Genomic DNA, 20184 nt, shown 5'->3' with positions numbered 1-20184 from the left:
AGGGAGGGGATAGGTCAGTGCAGGGAAGACGGACAGGTCAAGGAGGTGGGATGACATTAGTAGGTAGGAAATGGAGGTGCAGCTTGGGGTGGGAGGAAGGGATGGGTGAGAGGAAGAACAGGTTAGGGAGGCAGAGACAGGCTGGGCTGGTTTTGGATGCTGTGGGAGGAGGGGACGAACTGGGCTGGTTTTGGGATTAGGTGGGGGAAGGGGAGATTTTGAAGCTGGTGAAGTCCACATTGATATCATTGGGCTGCAGGGTTCCAAAGCGGAATATGAGTTGCTGTTCCTGCAACCTTTGGGTGGCATCATCGTGGCACGACAGGAGGCCCATGATGGACATGTCATCTAAAGAATGGGAGGGGGAGTTGAAATGGTTCGCGACTGGGAGGTGCAGTTGTTTGTTGCGAACCGAGTGGAGGTGTTCTGCAAAGCGGTCCCCAAGCCTCCGCTTGGTTTCCCCAATGTAGAGGAAGCCACACTGGGTACAATGGATACAGTATACCACATTGGCAGATGTGCAGGTGAACCTCTGCTTAATATGGAAAGTCATCTTGGGGCCTGGGATAGGGGTGAGGGAGGAGGTGTGGGGGCAAGTGTAGCATTTCCTGCGGTTGCAGGGGAAGGTGCCGGGTGTGGTGGGGTTGGAGGGCAGTGTGGAGCGAACAAGGGAGTCATGGAGAGAGTGGTCTCTCCGGAAAGCAGACAAGGGTGGGGATGGAAAAATGTCTTGGATGGTGGGGTCGGATTGTAGATGGCTGTGCGTTGTATCCGGAAGTTGGTGGGATGGTGTGTGAGAACGAGGGGGATCCTCTTGGGGCGGTTGTAGTGGGGGCGGGGTGTGAGGGATGTGTCGTGGGAAAATTCGGGAGATGCGGTCAAGGGCGTTCTCGGCCACTGTGGGGGGAAATTTGCATTCCTTGAAGAACTTGGACATCTGGGATGTGCGGGAGTGGAATACCTCATTCTGGGAGCTGATGCGGCGGAGGCGGAGGAATTTGGAATAGGGGATGGAATTTTTGCAGGAGGGTGGGTGGAAGGAGCTGTATTCTAGGTAGCTGTGGGAGTCGGTGAGCTTGAAATGGACATCAGTTACAAGCTGGTTGCCTGAGATGGAGACTGAGAGGTCCAGGAAGGTGGGGGATGTGTTGGAGATGGCCCAGGTGAACTTGAGGTTGGGGTGGAAGGTGTTGGTGAAGTGGATGAACTGTTCGAGCTCCTCTGAGGAGCAAGAGGCGGCGCCGATACAGCCATCAATGTAACAGAGGAAGAGGTGGGGTTTGGGGCCTGTGTAGGTGTGGAAGAGGGACTGTTCCACGTAACCTACAAAGAGGCAGGCATAGCTGGGGCCCATGCGGGTGCCCATGGCCACCCCCTTTGTCTGTAGGAAGTGGGAGGAATCGAAAGAGAAGTTGTTGAGGGTGAGGACGAGTTCGGCTAGGCGGATGAGGGTGTCGGTGGAGGAGGACTGGTCGGGCCTGCGGGACAGGAAGAAGCGGCGGGCCTTGAGGCCATCTGCATGCGGAATACAGGTGTATAGGGACTGGACGTCCATGGTGAAAATGAGGTGTTGGGGGCCAGGGAATTGGAAGTTCTGGAGGAGGTGGAGGGCGTGGGTAGTGTCATGGATGTAGGTAGGGAGTTCCTGGACCAAAGGGGAGAAAATGGAGTCCAGATAGGTGGAGATAAGTTCAGTGGGGCAGGAACAGGCTGAGACAATGGGTCAACCAGGGCAGGCAGGTTTGTGGATTTTGGGAAGGAGATAGAAACGGGCCGTGCGGGTTTGGGGAATAATAAGGTTGGAGGCTGTAGATGGGAGGTCCCCTGAGGTGATGAGGTCATGAATGGTGTTGGAGATGATGGTTTGGTGCTCGGGGGTGGGGTCATGATCGAGGGGGCGGTAGGAGGAGGTGTCGGAGAGTTGGCGTTTGGCCTTGGTGATGTAGAGGTCAGTGCGCCATACTACCACTGCGCCACCCTTGTCTGCGGGTTTGATGGTGAGGTTGGGTTTGGAGTGGAGGGAGCGGAGGGCTGCCCGTTCTGCGGGGGAGAGGTTGGAGTGGGTGAGAGGGGTGGAGTGGTTGAGGCGGTTAATGTCTCGACGGCAGTTGGAGATGAAGAGGTCGAGGGAGGGTAGGAGGCCTGGGGGTGGTGTCCAGGAGGAGGACTTGTGTTGGAGGCGGGTGAAGGGGTCAGTGGAGGGAGGGTTAGGTTCCCGGTTGAAGAAGTAAGCGTGGAGGCGAACGCGGCGGAAAAATTGCTTCATGTCCAACCGTGACTGGTATTCGTTGATGTGTGGTTGTAGGGGGACAAAGGTGAGCCCCTTGCTTAGGACTGACCATTCGTCCTCAGTCAGTGGGAGGTCTGGGGGGATGGTGAAGATGCGGCAGGGCTCAGTTTGGCTGTCTCCTCTGGGGTTGCTGGCTGTGGAGGTTCTGGGCGGAGCGATGAGGTTGTCGGCCGTGGGCAGGGTTCCGTCGGCCGTGGGTTGGGTTCCGTCGGCGGTGGGAGGAGCGGGGTGGGCGGCAGCAGCAGCGGTGAGGGTGGTGTGTATGGTGTTGTAACTGGAAGTGGAGGCGGTGACTGCAGCAGCGGTCGCGTCCGCGGTCCCGGAAGTAGTGTGCCCGGCGGTGGCAAATGTGACAGCTACCTAGAATACACCTCCTCCCACCCACCCTCCTGCAAAAATTCCATCCCCTATTCCCAATTCCTCCGCCTCCGCCACATCTGCTCCAAGGATGAGGCATTCCAGTCCCGCACATCCCAGATGTCCAAGTTCTTCAAGGACCGCAACTTTCACCCCACAGTGGCCGAGAACGCCCTTGACCACATCTCCCGCATTTCCCGCAACACATCCCACACACCCCACCTCCACCACAACCACCCCAAGAGGATCCCCCTCGTTCTCACACACCACCCCACCAACCTCCGGATACAACACACAGCCATCTAAATCCGACCCCACCATCCAAGACATTTTTCCATCCCCACCCTTGTCTGCTTTCCGGAGAGACCACTCTGACCGTGACTCCCTTGTTCGCTCCACGCTGCCCTCCAACCCCACCACACCCGGCACCTTCCCCTGCAACCGCAGGAAATGCTACACTTGTCCCCACACCTCCTCCCTCACCCCCATCCCAGGCCCCAAGATGACTTTCCATATTAAGCAGAGGTTCACCTGCACATCTGCCAATGTGGTATACTGTATCCACTGTACCCGGTGTGGCTTCCTCTACATTGGGGAAACCAAGCGGAGGCTTGGGGACTGCTTTGCAGAACACCTCCACTCAGTTCGCAACAAACAACTGCACCTCCCAGTCGCGAACCATTTCAACTCCCCCTCCCATTCTTTAGATGACATGTCCATCATGGGCCTCCTGCAGTGCCACAATGATGCCACCCAAAGGTTGCAGGAACAGCAACTCATATTCCGCTTGGGAACCCTGCAGCCATATGTTATCAATGTGGACTTCACCAGCTTCAAAATCTCCCCTTTTCCTACTGCATCCCTAAACCAGCCCAGTTCGTCCCCTCCCCCCACCGCACCACACAACCAGCCCAGCTCTTCCCCTTCCCCCACTGCATCCCAAAACCAGCCCAGCCTGTCTCTGCCTCCCTAACCTGTTCTTCCTCTCACCCATCCCTTCCTCCCACCCCAAGCTGCACCTCCATTTCCTACCTACTAACCTCATCCCACCTCCTTGATCTGTCCGTCTTCCCTGGACTGACCTATCCCCTCCCTACCTCCCCACCTATACTCTCCTCTCCACCTATCTTCTTTTCTCTCCATCTTCGGTCCGCCTCCCCGTCTCTCCCTATTTATTCCAGTTCCGTCACCCCATCCCCCTCTCTGATGAAGGGTCTAGGCCCGAAACGTCAGCTTTTGTGCTCCTGAGATGCTGCTTGGCCTGTTGTGTTCATCCAGCCTCACATTTTATTATCTTGGATTCTCCAGCATCTGCAGTTCCCATTATCTCTGGCAGGGGAGATGTTTGTCAGCCATACAACAGTGTCCAGTACAGCATAGTTGTTCTGGTTCACATTCATCTACCTGCCACAGATGCATCTCTGCCCATTGCAATATTGTTAAGAATGACAACAGTACCGTCTTTCTGGAGATGAAAACCATCTTCTAACCGAGAATATAATCCCTTGTGTCCTGTGGCACTTTCACCATGCTTAGTGGACAGATTCAGAATGTGCAAGCAGCTCAAAATTTGGCATTCATGAGGAGCTGTGGACTATCAGCTGCAGTAGCATTGTATTTGACCATATTCTGTACCGTTATGGTCCAGTACATCCCTCGCTTTTCCAGGTTGGTCTGTGACTTAGTTTGGGTTCTACTCAGGTCATTTAGTTTCTGACCCTCATCGCCAGTACTATCAGTGACACCCAAATCCCATTAGTGAATGAAAAAAATTACAGTCCTTGCCCAGACATAGGCAAAAGGGCTGAATTCAAGAGGCTCAGCACACTTGACATCAAGGCTGCATTTGACCAAGGAGCTACAAGAACAAGTTAGAGCTTGGGAATTTGGCAAATAACATATTTCTTGATTCCCCAAACGACCTACAAGATACACCTCAGGAGTGAGTTGGCATATTATTTACTTTCTTGGGTGAGTGCAGTTTCAGAAGTACTCACGAGACTCAACACAATCCAGGAAAACACTACTTGCTTGATCAGCACCCATACATCACTTTAAACAATCATTTTCTCTGCCACCAATGGATAGTGGCAGAAGTGTTTTCTGAATACACTGAAGTAACTAGCCAAGATTCCGTACGCAGTACCTTCCATTCAGTAACCTTAAGCATTGAAAAGCACAAGGACATCAGATGCATGGGGTCACACCACCTACAAGCTCCTCTCGTAGCCACTCACCACCCTGACATGAATTATGTTGTCATTCCTTTGCTGCCATTGAATGAAAACCCTGGCACTTCCATCCAAACGGCACTGTGAAATTACCTTGACCAGAAGGATTGTAACAGTTCAAGGTGGCAGCTCCATACAATCTTCTAAAGGGACTCAGGGATGGACAGGAATGCTCACATGTCATGAATGGATAAAAAATAAAAACAGTTGGCATCTTTGACAGCTGGAAGAAATTCCGCCCTCTCAACGTGCATCTTGTTTGCAGGATAATGGTAGCCATCCAAGTAGCCGTCATGATTCTTTGAAGCTCCTACCTTCCTTGTTGCCATTTTTATTCCAACCAGCTTACCAAATTTCAATAAGACTATGACGATGCAAGATGTACACCCCCATCCCAGAGCTCATGTACAGTTTCAGCGTTGGCCTGCAGAGAGCCAGACAATTAAAAGGAACAGCATCAAGCAGAGAATTGGGATCCCTAAGCAACATTCATTCTATATATATGTTGTTTCACAAAGCTTTGAAGATTAGTCTTGCATAGATGTCTTGATTTGTAATCATTTGTTGACCACTCCACAAGTTTGCGATCATGAAGGTTCTGCCCTTACTAACCTCTCAGTACTAACAAATATAGAAGAAGAGAAGAAGGAATAGAGTCAGTGACCACCAGAACCTCTTTCCACCCCAGCTGTCTGACAATTCACCAGAGCATTTCAACTAAATCAGATTTCCCATTCTCCATTCACCAACAGTGCCAAACTGCAAACCTAATTTCTTAAAAATTCAATTCAGTTGCCCTCCTTTATCTCAAATAGTTTGGTCCTTTACTTCACAATAACACAACTATATAAGTTTGCTTTATACTCATTCGATAAAATTTAAAATAATCACAACAATTTATAATCCAGGAAGAAAAGAGGTGCTGATTAGTTGATTAGTCAACTCTGATTGGCTGAGGTGCTGCCATTGAGAAACCAATGGAAAAATTAGCTCCCCAAACTGCCCGATTATTCAAAAACAATGCACTGCTTAAACATGTTCCTCTCGTTTGCAGAGAATGGATCCCCACATATGAATTAATGTCACTTCTAGCAAGTGTGGTGTAGTTATCAGCACATTCACTACTGCTAAGGGTCGGCAGAGTTAATCAAAGCTTTTTGAGTTGCACTCATCAAGGCTAGGACATAAGAAACAGCGTTGACAAAAGAGAAACCAATATATACAGCATGCCAAAGTGGTGCTGATTGGGAAAATAGCAAGTAGATGGTGTTGCAATGGGATCCCGTCTAGGCCTAGCTCTTGTCAACATCTTTGTTGGTTGGGAAGCACCTCTTCAGTGGAATGACCTCGAACAAAAGGGGTCATGGAGTCTGCCAATCCATGTTGCATTCCTATGGTAACTACCTGACCAATCAGAATCTACCTGCTTGGTATGTAAACTAAGATCGACAATTAACTGTTCCTGCTGCATTTCCAAGTCCAACCAGTCAGCACCTTTCCCTTGTGCTGTGTAAGTTAGTGACCCATTTTTAAAGTCTAATTCTTGCTTCCTCATCCTGATGAATACAATACAAGAAGCTTTACTTCCTGCTTCATTTTAGCAATGTTGAAGTTCTGTATTACAAGCAATCATTGATGGGCAGTATACAGTCTGTACTCAATATAATTGCAAAACCCAAAACAAAATATGCCTACATGCGATTTCACAGTTAGGCAACTCTGATTTGTTCTCTACAAATTATATTCACGTCTTGGGTCTTTTATGATTACCTAGGAGCTGGGTGAGCTTATAGTTCCCAGTTTTTCAGTTCCTCAGCAAATAGGAGTTAATTTGTTAATCAGTCAGCATCAATTTTTCTTATAACATAAATTGCCAAAATGGTTTGAAATTTGGCCTTCTTGTACTTGTTTTGGTGAGCGCAAGATGAGAATTTCCAGCAAAATCTTTCTCTTTTCCAATGAGCTGTAATGAAACTCTGCACAGCATTTCCTGCAGTATTTGCAGTGACCACAATCATTACCCCTTCGAACTATAGCCCAGAGCCCCAGGCATTCTCTTCAAAGCATTGGCGGTTGTGTGTAGGGTAGCATTAGGGTTCTTCCTCTTCCAGTCACAGCCTGTTGCCTTGTATCATACGTGGCCTTCATCTAGAAGAAGAGATAAAGTCTCTCAATCATAGTTGTGAGTTGGTGAAGAATATAGTCAATGTGGATAAGTGACAATCCATGAATGATAAGTGAATTGTAAGCAAATTAAGTTTGTCACTGGGTTGAGTTTGTAACAGTGAGGAGATTGCTCAAGTTTAGTTCAGTGATTTCAGAACACTAATGCAAGGGAACAGTCTGTGAGTGTTATAACGAATGAGGCAGTTTGGTGCACAGCTATGGTTAGAAAAGATTTTAGCAGTCTTCTTTCTTCAAAAAATCTAATTAACTCATTGATTTTATTTCCTCCATTGCACCCATGTTCTTGGAACAATGGTCTTGGCATTGTTGCACTTGTCAACATCTTCCAAAAATCGTGCAAATAAAAATTGACTCTCACCTCAGCTGATTAATGACATTCATTTCTTTTTTAAATTCTGAAAATGAGAAAGCCTTTTAAATTTCAAATTTAATTAAGTGTTAAATTTTATAGCAATGGGCTGTACTTTTCCATTTTTTTCGGTAAATTGTCATTATCACGGAGATTCCTGGCCCACGCCAACATCTCTCATGCAATCATCCACTCTTCAGTTCAGTAAATATACAGTCTTCTCTTCAGGGCTCAGCTCTCATGCAGTCATGCAGGAAGATGTCAGAACTGCTCACTGCTCGCTGCACTTTGTGGTGTTCAAACAGCCTGCACCGAATTTAAACCCAATTTCACAGCACCTCAGACACCGCAAGCCTTCATGTTGTGATCATGCACTGTAGGAATGCAACAATTATGACAGAAAGGAAAAATACCACCCATTTCTCTGACTGGGACCTTGTGGATCGGTTGATTGAGAGACAGACAGTGCTGTTCCCTCCAGACCTCCAGACAGGAAGCCAGGCTGCCTGACAGAACCAGCCTGGATGGAGATAGTGACTTAGGTCAGTGCAGTGCCCTGGATGAAGAGAAATACCCAACAAGTCTGAAAGCACTGTGCAAGGTTAATTGCAACCATTTATCCTCTGCTGGCTTGCACTCAAAGGGTCACCACTCACTTTAACTCTATCACTGCCTCTTGCCAAGGCTCATGAACCGCAACTCTCACTGTTACATGCGGCATTCCCACTCGACAACTGTCAAACACTTTGTCTGGCCAAATCACCAACATCCTCTGTCCTCCCTGCCCTCACTCACTCTTTGGGAGCATTTCACCATCTCTACTGTCACTGTGTCACCACAAACATCTTTCCCAGCCACTTCCATCATACCCAATCCCTCCCTTTGTCTCATTGCTGGAGCAGTTAACTCACAACTGGGCTCAGACAGACAAGACCAGAGGTGAGACAACAAGGATTAGGTTCTTGACCCTGTTATGAGGAAACAATGCTGGAGGTGGCCAGGGAAGAGGTTGACTGCTTACATGGGGACATCAAGAACTCATGTCAAGCCACTGTGTGAGCTTCATTATGCTCTGCCACACTGGTCTCCCATTAAAGTCACTCAGCCCTCAGAGGGTGCCCAACTTTGACCTGCATCTTCGACCATCTCAGAGACTTTCACCTCAGTGGGCTGTCTTCCTGGACTAGACTCAAGGTCACAATTTGGTGAGCACATCAGTGGCATGTATCCACAGCTGGCTGAGAAGGATAGTGGGGTCCACCAATATTAGCAGCAAAGTGGTGGTTCCAGCAAGCATGCATCTACCTGCCTGCATAGATAGGTTGGTCACTGCCATGGCGACCGCAGGTGCAGCACACTTAGTTTTTCCTGCATCTATGCATGTAGCTGCATTTCATTGGTATAGTCATTGGTTTTCAGCATCTGTGGCAAAGAGAGAATGGGAAGGTGGACCTCAATCTCACTCCAAGTGCCCCTTCCTCTCAGAGAGACAGATTGGTGCCAGTAGGCACTCGGGCAGAAGAGGAACCAGACACAGGCTCCTCTGGAAGCTTCCTCTTCGTGCAGTGCAGAGATATCCAGCCTCCTTCACCTCCCATGTGCCCCCTGTATCTGGGGGAAGCCAGCAACGTTGGAGACCTCCACTGCTTAGCACTCCTCGTCTTGGGGGATGGTTCTAAAATGCTGAACTCCTGGATACATTTGTGGACTGCTGTTTGGGTGGTGCTACACAGCTCCTCATGTTCTCTTTGAAATGACCCACTGGCCACAAACTTGGTGATTTTGGCAGGCACTGGGAGGGGATGGTCACCCATTCCTTCTGCGCAAGTCCTGCTCCAACAGATGATACAGTTTGGTGACGATGATCTCAATATCCTTTGTCTGTACCTGCATTTTATTTCCAGCAGCAGTTGATAATGACAGTGAGGCCAGGAGATTGAAGTCTTGTCATTCTCCTCAATCTGCTGAGGGTGGTGCAGCAGCTGTTGGAGTCTCCTGCTGTTTTTTGCACAGTGACCACGTTCTAGTTGATATTTCCTTTGACACTGTCATCTGTTTTGTAGCAATGCCGTAAGGTATCACCCAAACACTGGTTCTGTCTCAGGTGAGTGACCAGATAACCTGTGGGGAATATCAGAAATAAAGCAATAAACCTGAGATGAAAGATATACAACACCACATCCCCAGCCGTTATATTCCCTTTGTGTTACTGCCCCTGCATCCCTAATGACGTTCCAACCTCTCCTTGTTTCTGTCCACGCCCTCAATCTTACTCCCATGTTCCCCATTTACTTCCTGAGCCCATGACTTGGCACAGAGCCATGTTCTTGTTGGTCATTTACTCTCCTCATTTTTGAGACTAGGATAATTGTAGATTGTGCAACACCTCCACATCAGCTTTCCACCCTCTCCTGTGGCGTATGTGATCCCACCCTTCCGTGCAGGCGTTCTTCCTTGCACCATAATCATTCCCTCAATGCCACAGGCCAATGAAACCTAAACCCAGTCTTGAGCACCCACTTTTCCCAGGACTGCATTGATTGCCCCTAATGAGCTCCCTCACCATTAATACCCCAACCCTCCAGGACCGACAGTAGTACACACTTCCCCCCTACATCAGACCAACTTAGGAGGACAGCCCCACCAAGCACAGCACAGCCTGGCCAGATGTCTCTACCGCACTCTGACTGGCCTGCCTTAATGTCTAGAATGCTTGCACCTGCATGACGAACTGTGGCCCAATCCCTGGATTGCAAAGGCACCAATTCCCAGACTCTGGTCCGACCATGTGTCTTACCTTGGCCAGACTCTGGACTGAGATTAGAGGAGCCCCATAGCTGAGTGTTGTGGCTCCTTTTACTACATCAAGACTGATCCACTTTGACTTTCAGACGTAGCTATTTGCTTGAAGCATGTACTGCGTAAGCTGCTAACACATGCTGTAGGTGCAGCGTTGGTGCAGCCTGGTGCCATGCAGCAATATCTACTCGCCTCTCCATGACTGTTCAGTGCTCCAAACAGTGGCAGTCTGCCAGTCATTATGAGTCAGTAAGAACTGTAGATGCTGGAGTCAGAGATAATACAGTTTGGAGCTGGAGGAACACAGCAGGCCAGGCAGCATCAGAAGAGCAGGAAAGTTGATGTTTCATTTCAGGACCCTTCTTCAGGAAAGGAGCCCTTCTGCAGAAGGGTCCGGACCTGAAACAGCAACTTTCCTGCTCCTCTGTTACTGCCTGGCCTGCTGTGTTCCTCCAGCTCCATGCTGTGTTTTTTCTGCCAGTCGTTGGGGCCAGGTTATAGCTCTGACTTTCATGTTGGACATTGGCACCACCTAATTTCTTGAAGATGGAGCAGAGAATGGGGACCTGTGTTGAAATGAGACAAGATTAGCAATGAATAAGATTTAGATGTGTAGAAATAAGGTAATTGGTGCTTATTAGTGAGATTCAGAACTTGTTTAAGCCTTAAAGGGAAAATCAGAAATTCCTTCTTTCAATGTCAGAACTCTGATTATTTTCATTCTCAAGTATTTTCCCAATTTTATTGCCCTTGTACACTTTGCTGAAGATCTTGGAACATTCCACCCAATGTGTAAATGTTCAGGGTATTGCAATTACAAATAATTATTTCTACCACCCACGTTTGATGAGTAAAGTGATCTGGACCTAAGACAACAAATGGGAGTCAAATGGTTCTTATGAAAAGAATGGAAATGAAGATTTTTTGACACTACAAATTGCAGTGTATTGTATAATTTCTTACTTTCTAGATTTGGGCTTTAATAAAGAACAAGATGCTGTCCACCGGCATTTAAAAGCTGTGCTGCTGGAACAGGTCTCTAATTTCTCTCGAATAAAATTAAATACAATGGGAGCTAGAGACCTGAAAAAAAATCCACAGAAAGTTCTGGAGAAATTTAGCAGGTCAGCCAACATCTGTCCCAGAAAAGAGTTAAATTGGACTCAGAACAATAATTCTCTTTTTCTCTCAAAGAATACTTCCAGACCTGCTGAATTTCTCCAAAGTCTTCTGTTTTTATCTAATTTCATTATTTGATTTTGCTGGAATTTGTTTTAATCACTAAACTATTAAGATTATAAATTACTGTGTATCAAATAGAACTGTTTAAGGTGACAGTATCCACTTTTCTAGATAACGATTATTGTCATCTTTTGATTTACTTGTAGTGTAGTAAATAATGAAGAAGTAATGCAAGTAAAATATTATGTATATACATTGAAGAATTTGTGTAACAAAGCTGTTGAGCAAATAAGCTTGAAGGAATGATTTGTAAAACATGTAAAGAAAGCAGATTATTATAAATTTCTGTAAAGGAAAAAAAATTCAGAGACCTACAAATATGAAAAAAATTGGCATAATATACTTCTACAATTGGAAAAGTATGATGTAAATGTCATTAGCACAAAATATAGCACTTCAAAGTCCTCATGTTGATTGTAATTGACAGTGTTGAAAATATGTAAAATACTGGATAAAACTTCCGCATAAACATTTTATGAGCTTACATGTAGTTTGCAGTTCCTGCAAAGGATTAATGAATTACAATATTGACCATAGGTAATGGAAACTTTAAAGAATTAGCAGTCTAGTATACCTACAAACTAACTTGCCATCTTTTACAGTATCTAAGGTAAGAGAAATTGGATTTCTCACCCACCATTTTGTTATTGCATCTGTTCTGGATTACTGTTTTATCTTATTATTTTATTATGTAGAAAAACTGAGAACATACCACTTGTATTACCTACTGTCGTTGAAATAGTACCTTTCAATTTCTGATTCGTAAGATTTAATCTCCTGATAAAATTTCAAACAGCATCTCTTTGTAATTTTTTAAGATTTGTATATTTCCAAGCAATAAAACGGATATCAGTGAAACAACCAATGTTTGCAGTATAGTTTTTTCTTTGCCATGTAAGAGTGTGTTAGCTACTGTCTTTCAGTGATGTATTCCTTTTCAGCAAAATTAAAAATGTTTCTTCAACAAAAACTAATTGCAAAGAGGCTTGGCAGACACACGGGTATGTATTGGTTACCTGCCTTTTTTTAGCATTATAGTTCAGCGCCTAAAATTACGGCAGACAAAGCAATTGTAAAAGAGGTTATGTAGGTTTTCTATTTAATTTTGTACAGCTTTGCTTGCACAATCGCTTTGTGGCAGTGTTATATATTTTCAATTGTGTCACAATTTCTCATACAAAGAATTAAACATAAATTTTTACCAATCCTATCAGTATAATTTTAGTGAAGGAAAATCAAGGCAAACATTTTGGGTCCAGTGACCCTTCCTCAGAACTTATGAGGAAGGGTCACCGGATCCGAAATGTTAACTCTAATTTTTCTTCACAGATGCTGCCAGACCTGCTGAGCTTTATCAGCACCTTTTGTTTTTGTTCCTGATTTACAGCATCCGCAGTTCTTTCGGTTTTTATCTTGTATAATTACACTAATGTGTTCATCACCATTTTGTTACCCCAAACCCATAACAGTGATTCCATTTCCTTTCCAAAGTTATGATGCTTAGAATAACCGTGCTACCTTGTTAGCTAACTTTTCAGCAAGACTTGTTAACTGCATCTGTGTGGCAAGATATTGCCATTTCACTAATGTTAAAATAAGCAAGACATTTCTGCTATCATTCACAAATATTTCCTACATCAGAATTTACCACATGGTTCATTTGCATTTTTATGATACACCAGTGACTGGTAAATGTAAACTAATTTGTGGAATTTTGCCAAAGTCGATGGTTATTTCCTCCCCATATTCTCTAACTCAGCTTTGAAAGATATATTTCAGGCGTAAGAACTAAGTTGGAACAAGTAAGAGAATATTCTGTGATTAAATATGATTTGTTTGTCATCAAATTAACTTTAAAACCACTCAATTGTTTTCCATCAAAACTTAAGAAAGGACTGTTTCTCCCCAGATTCTTTTGAACCTTTTATATATGAAGAAGATAAAATTAGCGATATATATTTGGTGCCCATAAGCATTAACTTTTAACTTCAATAAATAAAATATTTCATTAAATTTTAATTGTAATCACTGACAAATGGAAGCTACACTTTGAACTCTGAATTTATCAAAGAAAAAAATACCTTTCAAAGATCAGTAACTTGAATCCCTTCACCCCATGTGTAACATCAAAATTGTACAGCCAACAAAAGCATTTAGAAATTAAGGGCTTGTTACATGGCGAGCAGGATGTTCATGTATTTGATGTTAGCATGGAAGCATGTACTACATTGAGCACAAATTCTGAAAGTACGGAAACAGTAGATTTGATTAAATACATACTTCTGAAAATTAGGTCCTTTCAATTTATAGTAAAATATTTCTCATCTCCTTGTTCACCATGACATTTTGTTTTTAAATAATTTCACAAGCATTGTGTTTCATTTGCTGGGGTGAGAGAAGTATTTGTTTGTGGTTTAATAGGAGCTTTGCACATGTTTTTATAACCAAAATCACCTTCACTCAATTTTGTAAAAGTCTCTCCCATTCTAGAACATCCTGCAAGGGTTTAGATTTTCTCCATGATTATGACTTTTATTTATTACAAACCAAGGTGGGTAACCTGCCTCATCAGTTTCTTGGCAGAACATGTTAAGTAATGCACTCTCTCCAGTCTGGACTAGGAACCTTTGCAAATCCCTCTGCCACTATCAGCATTATTTAAAAGATGGCACTCACGTTGACATCTGGGAGCCAATTCATCATTTAATTAAATTATCCTGTAATGAAATCTTCTGTAATGAGATTAATCTAAATTATTTATCAGGCGCTGACACAGGCGCAAGACATGGTTAATAATGAATGAGGACTGTGTCTGTTCTGCTTTCAAACCCGGGACTTATTTCACTCACTGAAGTGTTTTTTTTAATTGCATCAATCTTTACCCTTTCCAAAATATATTGCGGGATGGCCTGATTTTTTTTTTGGGTAGGTTTGGTAGTGGGGGGAGGTAGAGGGAGTTGGAGGTTTGGAATGATCAAATGTAGCCTTTGCTACATTTCCCTATACAGTAGGACATGAGTCAGGCTGTGGGTCATATTTCTCCCTGTCAGGAAGGTGGTTTGCTTGTTTGCAGAAGGGCTCTAGGGAGAATGTGTTACAGTGCCTGCAAGTAGGTAACCATGGTAACAATCATATTTTTTTACATGCATATTTAAGGAACAACACTAATGTTAATGATCTGTCCACTGTGCTTATATTGATTATTAATAACTGATGAAGTGTACAACTGAAAAGCACTCCTGATATCATTAAGAAGTCCAAGATTTGCAAAACTCCTGTATTAAGGCTGCAATGTTTACAAGGAAATGTGTTGTCTTTATTCATGAAAGCGATATTATGTAAAGCTTGAATCACATGGAATGAAATTTTTTTTGGAGCAAATGTAGAAAAATAACATCCTAAAAGTGAATGGAACTGTACAAACTCATGATATAGTGCATATAGCGCCATCTCCAGGGCTGGTCAGGTTACATGCATGTTGTCCTGATGAAGAGAAAAAGTGTTTACTCTCGATGGATTTTTAAAAATTCTTTTTGTGTTCCATTTCTCAAAGCTATTCCTTCAGTTTAGACTCTTAAAGTCTCCTGAAGTTGCAATGCTTTTTAATATGTTAAAATATATCGCATGGGAGGTGTGCCAGTAAGTGTTGAATTATGTCAGTTCTTGTAATTGGCAAACTTTTATCTTTCAGCACCTTTAGAATGAATGATACTTCACAGGTAAACATACAGATATTTCTAAGAAATGTTAAACTTATTGTCATTTTTAAAATACTAGCGTTCAACATGAGATCGGACAATGTTGAAAAAAAATGGATGAATTAGCTTTTTAATTAGGAATTACTTCCGCTTACTCCTTTTGTTACACTAAACGTCCTGGGAATGTTTGCTTCAGTGCATGTTTTTAAACCACATTGACTCATGGAGCCCAGTGAAAAGTATAATAAATATTATTAAGGCATTAATAACTAACTCATGCCTCTCTTGAGAGGTTCGAACTATTTTTAAAAGTGTAACTTATTACATCATCAGAACAAAGATAACAAAATAAACTTCAATTTCTATCTGACAAAAAGGATGTTGCCTAAATTAACCATGGTACCACTAGAAATGAAAGTAGACGTTTGGCTAAATGCAAGGAAATTCCATGAATTTCTTTGATTTGCCTGTATTCCATTAGCTTTCTGGCAGTATCTTTGAGTACTTGGCGAAGGCTGATGTTTACCTGTGTGCTGTTGAAGAAATATGACAAGGGCTGCAGCTAATAGCATTCTAATTTTTTTTAGTAGTCTAGGTATTTCCTGAAGGGATCGGCGCTTTCAGACAAAAATGCTTCTTTCTGCAGACAGTGTGACTGCTGAAATGTATTTCCACAACACAGTTTGCAGACTTATCCAGCAGTCCTGGCTGCAGCACTACTTGTACGCTGCCTTTTCCAACTCTGGTAAAACTAATTGAATTGCATATGCTGTATCTGAACTTCGTCCTTTGTTCTCAGGTGATGTACCAGTCTTTCTTTTGGTATTGTAAGCAATGTTTTAGCACAGTCTTCATGCAACTGATACGACACAAATTACTTTGGCTATATCTAGAATACGGCACACTGTTTTCATTCCTGTAGAAGTTGACCGTATGTTTAAAACAGACTGTGACTCAGTCAGATATTCTGCTCACTTTATTGTCAGTGCAAGGAGTTTAAAACAAGCTCTGGTTGCAGCATACATTGCCTAGTGCGCAATTTTACACAGGTGCCTAGACTTAATTTTCGGGGGGATAAATCACCATTTTCTCGTAAATGAAAAGTTACAAAGGTGCCCCTTTCAACAAATATTTAATATAAATAAGTTTAGAATGTGTGTTTTGTTCAACAGAAGTTGCCTTTTTTTAAACTGACAATGCAAGATATTTTAGTGCATGTACACATCATACAATGCAATTTCTTTTTAAACCATGAACATTTAAGAGAATTTTCAGCCTCCTAAGATCCTTTCTAATAATAAAGTGCTTGAGTTGTCAAAGTGACGGCACAGATGTTCTAATCTGTACTGACACAGCTTCCTAACGCAGCACATCAATCATGTGTTATTAGCTTTAATAGAGCTTGGACATTTTCCGTCACTTAAACATTGCAGTGGTGACAAAAGTGAACCAGAAATGTGCTGCAGGTGTAACCTTCACTCAAACCCCATTTGTGACAGGCATCGCATGGGTCTGCACCATGGAGGAAGGGTGCCATCTTCAGTCTCTTTCTTTTGTTTAAGTTAGTGGCACAGTGATTTTGTTGAGGTTAGTTAAATGGTGATATTTAGTTGTATGGAAAATTTCTTAGAAAAGGTTATTAAAAAGAACATTCTATTTGCTTATTTGTTGGAAATTGGTGGGTTTCAGGTACTTTCGTTCAGTTTAAGCCTTCGCATTCAAACTTGTTTCAACAATTTCAACTTTTGAATCATTGGCATTATTTTTGATTTAAAAAACTGACGGAACTGCCGATGCTGTAAATCAGGAACAAAAACAGAAGTTGCAGGAAAAGCTCAGTGGGTCTGGCATCATCTGTGAAGAAAATTTCAGAGTTATTTCCGAATTAATTCTTAAACGGATATTATTCTTTTATGATCAACGGGTTTTATTTTAAATGGAATATCTGAAAGTATTAACTAGAAATTCAATTTCTGGCAACAAAATTCTGGGTTCAGATAAAATGCATTCCTGGGCCTTTCTTCCATCATTAAATTCCTCGCTATAGTTCATGAAAGGAATAGACATACAAAGTAATGTTGCGATGAATTCATGGACATTTAGTGAATTTATGAATACGTAGCCAATTTTATGAACCATGAAATAGACCTCATTCCATCAAGCAAGAAAAGTGAAAGAAATTACTAACCCAAAAAGAAAGTTTGAATTGTCAACTGACTAACTTTTAAGGAGTTACGTGATAATCACATTACATTCTTGCAAAAAAAATCCAAAGTCTATTCTGTGAGTGAAACTTCACATGCTAAAGAGCAGATGCGTCACCAAGTGACAGCAGGCTAGCAGAGGTTGGGGATGTGGCTACGCCGATGAGCCCTGGGATAAATGCAGCACATTATATATCTAGTGAAAGACAGGAGCTGTTGACGAGGTGACCTCTGAATGTAAGTCAGCTTGCTATAAACAGAAGAGTGTGGAAAGCTATTGGTCAGTCTGAAACTTGTTTACTATTCTGACTATCCTCATGGTAAACTTAAGTCAACAACGCTGAACCTTGGATATGATTACAGCTTTAAAGGGGGAAAAATCAGCAGTATAAATAAAAAACAATAATGTTGAGAAAATAGCCACTTCGCTAAATTCCTAATCTGTGGCATACATTTCACTGGCGATCCGGCCGAGTAAGGTAAAGAAAATAAGAAACAAAATTTTATATCTTCCTTATAGAGATGAAAACAAAATGAAAATTGTGGAGTTTTAATCGAAGAGCTGTTTTTTTTTCTGGTAAGACGTTACCTTTTCTTTTCACTTCGCTTCCAGTAAAACAATGAGACCGTTGTTTCACATATCTGCCCAATGTCGAGATAATTGAACCGCTTACCTGAGAATTGTTTCCTCAAATCCATTCCGGACTGCATGCTGCAACGGATGAGATATTATTATCATTCCGAAGTAACTCTGAAGTCCTTGAAGTGTTAGCTCAGGAAGAAACATTAATTGTTTATAACTTATGCAGTTCATCTCTGGGAATGTGAAAAGTAGTCGTGGAGCTTGCTGGTGTTCCTCACTCCGTGCATCCATGCGGTTTGATACTGAAAGGCAAGCTCGTGTTATAGAGATAAGTTACAGTATTTGTAAGGCAAGAGTGTCTTGTTACTTTAGAATTACAGAACTTATTTTTCAGTTCATTGTGTCAAGTGAAAAAAAAATCATTCTACTTTCAGTGTCAAACTTCATGAGATATGCTTTTCAATGAGCCTTCTGGCTGCAGTTTTCTTTTTTCCTTTTGTACTAGAGGGTGTCTCTACCTTGTTTGCAGCAAAATTTGATGAGAATTGCTAGTTTTCATTTTATTCTTGCAGGCAAATGTTCTACTCATCCAGTTGACATTAAGGTTTAGAATTGCTTTTGCTCAGTGCACACCAGTAAGAAAAATATCTGAAATATTTATGTCTTCTTATCTGTAATGATGTCTCATAACAATTTGTTAGAAGGAAGTCAAGATCTATGGAGAGAGGATTAAATTACAAATCCATTCAAAATCATTACAGATATAAGAGTAGACATAGACTGAAACCAAAATACTGAAATATTTCAACAAAAAAAATTTAATTTCTTGATTAAGAATAATAGTTATGCTTGGTTAAAAAGACTGTTAACTATGTTTACAACATTTCTTGTTCGTTACATAAAAGAAATAATTTGCAGCAATTTGCCAAACAAGCAACCCCCTCCATCTTGAATTTGCTTCTAGAAATTTAACCTAATCAACTGGTTGTCAGAAACATTAATCCGGGTTGGTATGATACTGTTCTGTATATGGCATGTATGTGTGTTGAAAATCGAGTTTCAGTTTAAAGAACAACTGTTGGTGCTTGCAATCTGAGGCCATGTCATGAGTTGGCAAAATGTTTGCTGACTTCTTGAAAGTCTGCTTCATTCACGGGACACAGCCAGTGAGAGGTTACCACAGGAGTGTCTCATTATCAGGCTTGTGGAGGAAATAGAATACCACAGACTGTGCTCTTCTGTGTCTGAAATCAGTTTTTCTCCTTTAGGGCTTTGGATTGTTTTGAGAACCTGAACTTCTACTTTCATTGTAATAACAGGTATGGCAGTGTGCAAAGGAGGGAACACTTTCCTGTTTCATTTAAATCGCTAGTCTTATGTCACAAAACGACAGAGCTCCTGTATGGAATGAACTGATGCTTGGTGTTTAAAGCGAGCAGCTTGTTGTGTGGGTTTCCCAGTTGCTTTTCTTCTGTTGATGTTTTTAACTGCAACTTAAAACTTAGCTGTAGTAAAATAATATTTGGCATTGTATATTAAGAATATTGGACAGATTATTTTACCTAAATAATCTACCTAAACACCCACGGAAGTGCATGTTGCAGGGAATGTGAACAACCTTTGACACTTAGTTGAGAGTAAAACTTTAATTATATGAAAATGTGATTTTTTGTGTGTAGTGTACTGTACATATAGTTGCATTTTGACACTCTGTCTATCAGTAAATATGTTTAGTTCAGTTTGTACCTATCAAAACAACATGACTTAAATGTGTCATTGCATTTTAAATAAATCATGTCTGCTACTTACTTTGAAGCACTGTAATAAATTTGTCACAGGTATAGTTTTGCAGGAAAATATTCCTAGCTTTTTGTGTAAATCTCATAAAGCTGCTTAAGTCACTGAGAAAAAATATATTTTCTTTACCTATACCGAATAACTTTCTGGACATCTAAACTCTGCTCCTGTTATTAAGGAAATAATTGTAAAACAGGTTTTGATTAAGATTTCAAACCAGAGGGAAAATATTTTTTAAAGCTGCAATTTAGCAACTGCTAAAATTTGTGAAAACACTTTTAAAGCAAACTGATTTTTACAAAACATGCAATTTTCATTTTCTGGTGGTACTATATAACTCTATTTTCATATAACCATTTTAAATTTGGTTATCTTTATTGTAGATTGTGAGGAAATTCTACATTCCTTAAACCTATCATAATGTCAATATTTAATTGTTTGATTAAT

The 20184-nt window shown here is 42.2% G+C and overlaps 1 protein-coding gene across 17 annotated transcripts in view; it reads left to right on the top strand.

Annotated features, from left to right (window-relative positions):
* Nucleotides 1-20184, top strand: part of eya4 (EYA transcriptional coactivator and phosphatase 4) — a 526724-nt gene that overhangs the window by 243102 nt on the left and 263438 nt on the right. The window contains exons 1-2 of one of the 17 annotated variants that reach the window (XM_059645291.1): nt 17578-17594; nt 17878-17934. The exons of 11 other annotated variants lie outside the window; for them this stretch is intronic. Coding sequence is in view for 1 of the 6 variants with exons in the window: in XM_048531661.2 (XP_048387618.1) it covers nt 15920-15952 (33 nt within the window). In the remaining 5 variants the exon portion in view is untranslated. 5 more of the 17 variants (XM_059645292.1, XM_048531661.2, XM_059645293.1 and 2 more) reach the window with 5 other exon arrangements.

Source organism: Stegostoma tigrinum, chromosome 4, assembly GCF_030684315.1.
Source record: "Stegostoma tigrinum isolate sSteTig4 chromosome 4, sSteTig4.hap1, whole genome shotgun sequence".
NCBI classification, from domain to species: Eukaryota; Metazoa; Chordata; class Chondrichthyes; order Orectolobiformes; family Stegostomatidae; genus Stegostoma; species Stegostoma tigrinum.
Note: the sequence above shows the minus strand (reverse complement) of the source record. Positions and strands in the feature narration are given on the sequence as shown.